The 7,386-nt window shown below is 41.9% G+C and overlaps 1 protein-coding gene across 5 annotated transcripts in view; it reads left to right on the top strand.

Annotated features, from left to right (window-relative positions):
• LOC107562530 (zinc finger protein 536-like) overlaps positions 1-7,386 on the top strand; it is a 207,366-nt gene that overhangs the window by 151,107 nt on the left and 48,873 nt on the right. For all 5 annotated transcript variants that reach the window (XM_016247158.1, XM_016247159.1, XM_016247160.1 and 2 more), the window contains one exon: positions 4,445-6,160. In XM_016247158.1, the coding sequence (XP_016102644.1) occupies positions 4,445-6,160 (1,716 nt within the window). The remainder of the gene's footprint in view (positions 1-4,444; positions 6,161-7,386) is intronic.

Here is a 7,386-nt window from a genome sequence, read left to right as displayed (position 1 = left end):
AAAAAAAAAAAAAAAAAAATATATATATATATATATATATATATATATATATATAATTATTATTATTAATTTTTTAAGATGTTATGCAGTATACGGCTAGATAATGTTGCACATAAAAAGAGTGTCAAACGTACATTTAATGACTGGCAGTCACAGTAAAGTGTTTAAGTTTTCTTTAAACAGAGGGGTTAAGCCTTTGGACAGGCTGGATATATCCTCCTAGCAGGAGAGCAGCGGATGGAGTGAGGAAATATGTTTCTAGCTGAGGGAGGTTGAGTTATGCCTGCTCAGAGCAGGGGGTAAGGGTCCCCAGTAGAGCCGTATTTCAGCCGAGAGGAAACAGAGGCCCTCGTCCCAAGCCTCCGTTAACTCACTCACTCACTTTGCTTGCCGTGATGGCCCACGTGTGTGCGGTGTGGCCCGAGTGCGTTTGCAAGTGGAGGCTACGTTTTCTGTCGATGCAGCAATTTACACAGGCCCTGATGTACTTGCAAGATGTGTGACCAAGATATGAGATCTTTGCTGATCGGTTATAGGTTTGTCATAAAGATTCCCGGCTGACAGACATTGGAGATATGGCGCAGGTCTCGGTCTAGCTCTGCTCGAATAATTTACAGGAACAACAGACCCTTCCAATCAGGCTGAAACTATGCCGTTGACATTAAACAAATATCCTGCCTGGATTTAAAGCAATCAGACATGCGGATGACACAAAGTGGGCCTCAATCCCGATGCCGTTATCCCATCACAATGGCATTGCTTACTGAGGAGGCCAGGGCATTGTGCGACACAATGTTAGATTAATGACTCTCTAACGTCGGCTTGAAAGGAATGAAGTGAATTTAAATTTCTCCAAAAGTTAAAGAGCTAATGTTACAGTATTAATTTCCTCTCCAACAGTGAGCGGGAAAATATCCATTAGTGAAATTAAGCACAGTTTTCTAGGTAGCTAACATTGTGCAGTGTATAGTGTGGGGCCACAGCTAATGAACACTGCAGTGGGTGATATTTCATTATACAAATTAATGCTCACATTTTAATGGGAAAGTCACATAATGAATCTAGGCTTCAGTGACAGCAATTAGAGACACAGATTGTCCCCTTCTGGACAAGGCAGTATTTAGCAGTAAGCAGCTGTAGATAAAAAATAAAAAGGTCCTTGCTCCTGACAATGGCTACTCATAACTTGAGGCTATAGTAGAACCAACATGCCAAACGAATCACCTTTGTTTGAAGAGAGACAGAGGACAGACAGGCAAAGGCCCTGTGAGTTCACCTTGGTCATTGGGAGCCATTATGCATCTTGAGAGAGTCTTGGACTGAACCGAGAAGAGTTGGCTCACGCGGCTGGATGGCGCTTTATGGCTGTATCGAACAACATTTTGAAGGTTTACTTTGAAGCAGGAGAAAGAGCGAGCAAAGAGCCGAAAGAAAGAGCTCAGATCTATTGTCAGTTGCTACTGTTCCAAACCATAAGCATTGCAAATAACAAAGGTCACTCAGCAGACTCCCTGTAGAAAATGTGATCGTATTGCCTGGTGCATGGTTTGCAGTTTTGTTTCGTTCATATCGTTCTTTCTGGTAATGCTTATTTGCTTACTACATGGTGAGTTAGTTCTCTAAAAGTCTTTAAGATGAATGGAAGGGTTGAAGTAATAGGCCATACAGTAAAGGGTAATTTAAAATGTAAATATAAGTTGTGGGTACTATGTGTATGGCTTGAGAACTTGAACACCTTGACATTCTTGTTTCTACATTTGGCATAGATATAGCATAGCTTAAAGAAGAAAAAAACACATCTATTTTTCCAGCGCAGTCAATCTCTCTCTCTCTTTCTATCCCCCTGTGGAATGCAGGCTGTCTTTTCAACATTCTGTAAAGCCATATGGAAATTCATCTTAAAGTATGTCATATCTATTAACTATTTTAATTGCCCTTCTGTAAAGGCTGTGGGTGTTTATTCTGAACTGTTACTATGGAGTCATGACAAATCACACAAATCCATATGAAATCAGTTTGCGCTGGACTTCAAGTGTTGAGAATGAAAGCGTTATGTTAAAACTGAACTTGCGAAATGATAATGGATATGTACTACTCACAGTGAGAGGTCTCTGTAATTTATATAAAGCCTGTCACACTATGCCAGATGGCAATTTGATATGTATTTTTTCCTCCCTATTTTTATTAACACAGTCCATCAGCCATAAGAGTGAGCATTGGAAACTTTTTTTGTTTTTGGAGTTTTGCACTCTCTCATTTCAAAAGATGAAAAATAATAATCTCTTTACCTCTCTGCCTTGGTGATCCATTTTGTTTCCCTGAGGTTGTGTTGTTTTTGTGGATATCAATTAAAAGTGGATTAACGGGTACATAATGACCTTTAGCAGTAAATTGTGTGTAATGTTGCAAGGCAGGATACAGTATATTCCCCAGATGTCACACGTGTCCCTGACGTATGATGGAGCAGATGTCTTACTGAGCCCAAATGGTGCAAGAAAGGACATGCCACATGCACAGAGACTTACACAGGCACTTGAACACACACTTGCATAAACTTACAACTAGCAAAAAAAAAAAAATTATATATATATATATATATATATATCTCATTTGGGCCAATATATATATATATATATATATATATATATATATATTGGCCCAAATTATAGTTTTAGCATTTCATAATTTATTAGCGTAATATTTGTCCTAATGTTGTTGTTTTTTCTTAAGTAAAAATAAATGTAAATGTTATTAGTATTTTCATAAGCAGATGCACAAATTGGGGTGGAGAAAAGCAGATCACTCTAATTTTACTCTAATTTTGGGTACAGAATACCATTCCTTCCAGTTAAAGGAACTGAAAATGATCATTTGCATCAAGGACGTTTCCTTATTGAATCACACCAAGCCTCTGTTATCCTGCTCAGAGGATAAGCACTTATTGGGTTAAAAGCTCATCTTGTATGATATCTTTTGAATATGCACTTCAAACATTCTTGTGTAAAAGAACAAAAGACCCCCTTTTTTTCTCACCCTCTCTCCTGCCCTTCACTATATGTCTCCCTGTATGTTTGTTCCTTGTAAATATAGCATTGAGTTTATGTTTGTGATCCTTTATTTAGGAAGCTGTGCAGTGGGTCTGCAGATCTTCCATTCTTTTTCTGGAATGGCGCCCTCCAAATAATGATAAATTACTTGAGCACTATGCCATTTGCTAATTATATCCATGATTTACTACAGAGCCAGACTTAAATCATTCAATTCAGTCTTGCGTAACAATGCAACATTTTTTCTGGGTTAAAAAATGTTTTCCATGTGTATAATCTAAGCGTTTATAGCCACACACACACATACATCGACAAACATGCTTTTATTTTCATTTTCCCATATCTCTCCCTCCCTCATCTTTTTTATTCCACCACGCACGTCATCATTTAATTCCTGAAGCATTACAGGGTTTCAAAAATCAAGCCTTGCATTTAGTTTATTGCTTATTGATCTTATAAATCTAGCTTTCATTCCAAGTCTATTCTAATTGTTGTCAGACAGTATTTTATATATCGAAATTGATCTAATCATGCTAATGCTATTTAGACTCTTTCTCTTGTTAAAAGCTACTCCCTTTTCAAATTCTTGTACATTTGCATGTGTTTCTAAACTGCTTGCTTGCCTTCTTTTACAGTACATTTCATGCTGGTTAACATTTTGTAATCCACAGTGTGAGGCTGCCTTATGAGGAATGTTCATGTGCACCACATATGGTGTGTTTATATCATTTAGACTATCTTCACTCTCAAATGAGGCCCTTTTATTGGGTGCATTTTGGTCTGAGGGGGTCACAGTTGTCCTCTGGGGGGAATAAAGAGCTTCTGTGGAGCTTGATTTATCCTCACAATGATAAACTGCAAATAGAGAATGTCCACAGAACAGCTCCACCACCAAGGTAGAGGCTTGACAGCAGACAAGGCCAGGAGAGAGACAGTAAGTGAGAGAACGAAAGACAGCAGCACCACAAGCCTGCAGTTCCCCATGTGAACAGAGATAACATCCAGACAGTTATGTTGTCAGTTGAAAATATGATCTCTGTAGTGGACTGAAGGCACCATATGGTGATATGTTTTTTATGGCGCTGACGTGAGTGATGGCTCACTCCTAGGATCTGGATTGAGCTGGATCGACCCGTATTGAAACTCCTCCTTCCTCTCAAAAAGGCTGATGGACTGTTTACTAAGTGATAAATGTGGTTGAACGCTGCAGAATGTGAGATTTAGAAAGGCTTGACGTAATCCCTGACATGATTCCTGTCAAATATTTACATGTTATTTTTCTTTTTGCTCTTCTTCTGACAGGTGGAACTGCTGAGCTTGTTGGCACCTTTATTATTACTGCTGTACTGACATCAGCTCCTGTCTGTCTTTGTTTCTTTCTATCACTCTCACTGTAGGTGAAAAGCCCTACAGGTGCCCTCATTGTGACTATGCAGGCACTCAATCAGCTTCTTTGAAGTACCACCTGGAGCGCCACCACCGTGAGCGACAGAATGGAAGTGGCCCCTCAGCCAACCACCCTCCATCTTCTGAAAACAAGGATGATCACTCCAAGAACAGCAGTAGCAGTGGGGTCTTTGCTCGACCCGATGTCCTTCGCGGGGTCTTCAAAGGGGTGATTCCTTCGGGTCTTGACTTCAGAGGGGGTCAAATGCTCCCACAACATTGGATACCAACAGGAATGCTCTCACCCAGAGACAGAGACCGTGAAAAGGAACGTGATCGCCACGGACCAGGGTCAGAGGCCACCACAGAGGGCATGAAGAGTCCTGAGGGGCCAGCCTCTGCAGCGGACAGTCCTGCCAGCTTCTCCGACCTGGGCCGAGCCTACCAGAGTATGGTGGGAAACGGAGTCAACTTCCAGGGATCCCTGCAGGCTTTCATGGACAACTTTGTCCTCAACTCCATGAAGAAAGAGAAAGAGATGAGAGAGAGACAGCTGCATGGTCAGCACTTTAGCCAGGAGAGTGCTGAGGCCAAGACCAAAAGAGCCAGTGAGGGAAACCATGAAGAGAATCCCACCAGTGACGTCAAGCCAGCTAAGGGTGGCCGCTCCCAGTATGAACCTCTGGATTTGTCTGTTAGACCTGAAGCAGGGTCCCTCCCTGGAGCTTCCATCACCATCCAGGACAATGTAGCCTGGCATGGCTGCCTCTTCTGCTCCTTCACAACTGTCTCTGTGGAGCTGATGGCCCTCCACCTGCAAGCCAACCACCTGGGTAAAGGCAAGTGTGGCCCAGGAAAAGATACTAAGGAGCATCTCCTGGGAGAGCCTTCCCATGCAGGAAGAGCTACTGGCTTGGCTCCTCCACCACCAGGCCTTCTTCATCACCATGAGGGAGCCCCGTCCAGGGACAGAGAGACTGAGTCTGGGGATCTGAAGGGACAAGCAGGCTGGTCCAACCATCTGGAGCAGCCCCCGCATGGAGTCTCCATGGGCCCATTCTCCAGTGACTTCTACAAGCCCTTTGGTCCTGTGTATGATGGCTCTGCTAGAGGGCCTGTTGGATTCCTGGACCAGCAGCAAATTCAGCCCAATGATATGGGTGGTCAGGGCCCTCTGGACGACCTATCTGATAAGGCGTCCTGCAGTGAAATAGAGGCATCTGAAGAACATGGCGGCCAGTCTGAGGAAGATGAAGTAAGTTGTGACAAATCATTGCCGAACCCCACTGCTGCAGAGAGGCATATGCATTCAGATGATGAAGAGGAGGCAGAGGAAGAAGAAGAGATGGAGATGGGTGATGCTGAAGAGGAGGACCGTGGATCCATGCAAATGTTTCTTGAATCTCCATTGTCAGGGAAGGACATCCAAAGATGCAAGATGACTATGGGCCCCCAAGGCTCGGGCCTTTCTCCTCCTCAGCCTCCCACCCCTGAGAAGCAGTGGCACCACCACCAGCAGCAGACAGGCCTTGGTCTTCTCACCACAAGCGGTGGTCCTTCTGGCCTGGTAAAGCCAGACCAGGCCCACCTGGAGCATCAGATGAACATGCTATCTGTCCTACGGGCCTACAGTTCAGAGAACCTCGCAGCCTTCAATGGAGGTCTTGGCGGCAGCTCCAATGGAGGAGGAAGTGGCACCAGCAGCATGAAAAGAAATGACCCCTCTGGTGAGTATGACAACATAAACCCCTGTTTTAGTGTCATAAATCAATGAACAGTGACTTTCAAAATGACTTACTGTTATACATACACACTCTCTGACAAGTAAACCTATGGTATACACTGCATTATGAACAACACATCATCACTACAGCATCTACTATTACTTATTTGTGAACCAATTACACATTGAGACTTTTGTTCAATGTTTCTCTCATTGGTCAGAAACGCACCAATACAGAAACTCTCTAAAGGAGCAAGATTTGCTTTTGAGTGATTTCAACCTTATTTCGGGCAAGTTTAGAGACCATCATGGATGACAAAGTAACATATTAATCTTTATTATATTGTCATTTTACAAGAGCTCGAGTCCCACCCTCTCTCCTTCCCTCCTCTTTCTGGGAATAAGGGTGTCTGCTTTGGAACAGACCAGGAGCTGATGGTCCCTGTGTCATCTCTAGCTCACAGAACTTAACTATCTTAGCTTTCATAAAGGCCTCTCCCAAAAGCCCATTACTTTATAAGAACCCGGGATCTATGGCCTTGTGAAAAATGATCTGTCAGCTATCATGATTCTGCTAAGGTTACTGGTGCTCCTTGAGACTACTGAGTTTCACACTGCCCTTTCTGAAAATCTGGTGATAAAAAAAATAAGAGAGTAACTGTGAATGAAAAAAGAGACTAAATCCCTAAGAATTGAATTTGTAGTTTGGTTTGGGCAGCTGTAGTAGAAAGTAAGTGGGTGCCACAGCCTTTAGATGTCATTTTTTAAGGGTATTTCTTACAGTTGAGAGATCACTTTTGCTTAAGTAAAACAGTCAGGTAATAAAACATATGTATCCTCCATTTTCCTTTTGTTCCTAATATACTATTCATTAAGGAGATGACAATTTTTTAATTCTGGAGTTGAGACAGACATTCTTAGTTTGGTGTTTTACATTGGTGTTATTACTTGAACTCTGCAAACAAAGAGGAGCAAGGCAGACATAATTTTTTTGCTCCCAATTTAAACAATATTACTGCAAATAGGTATATGATTAAACAGGGTGGTTTAAACTATTGCAGGTATTTTTAACAGACATGTTTTATTAAGCTTCTTCATTCTCACAAATCTTAATACTTATTGTTCCTTTCATTTGTAACTATCAAATTGTTCATTCAGTTCAGTTTAGTTTATTTATGTTGTGTATTGTGCTTGATTAGTAAGCACAAATGTATCAACAGTGATTTGGAT

The sequence above is a fragment of the Sinocyclocheilus grahami genome, unplaced genomic scaffold (assembly GCF_001515645.1).
Source record: "Sinocyclocheilus grahami isolate Dianchi unplaced genomic scaffold, SAMN03320097.WGS_v1.1 scaffold827.1, whole genome shotgun sequence".
Classification (NCBI taxonomy): Eukaryota; Metazoa; Chordata; class Actinopteri; order Cypriniformes; family Cyprinidae; genus Sinocyclocheilus; species Sinocyclocheilus grahami.
Note: the sequence above shows the minus strand (reverse complement) of the source record. Positions and strands in the feature narration are given on the sequence as shown.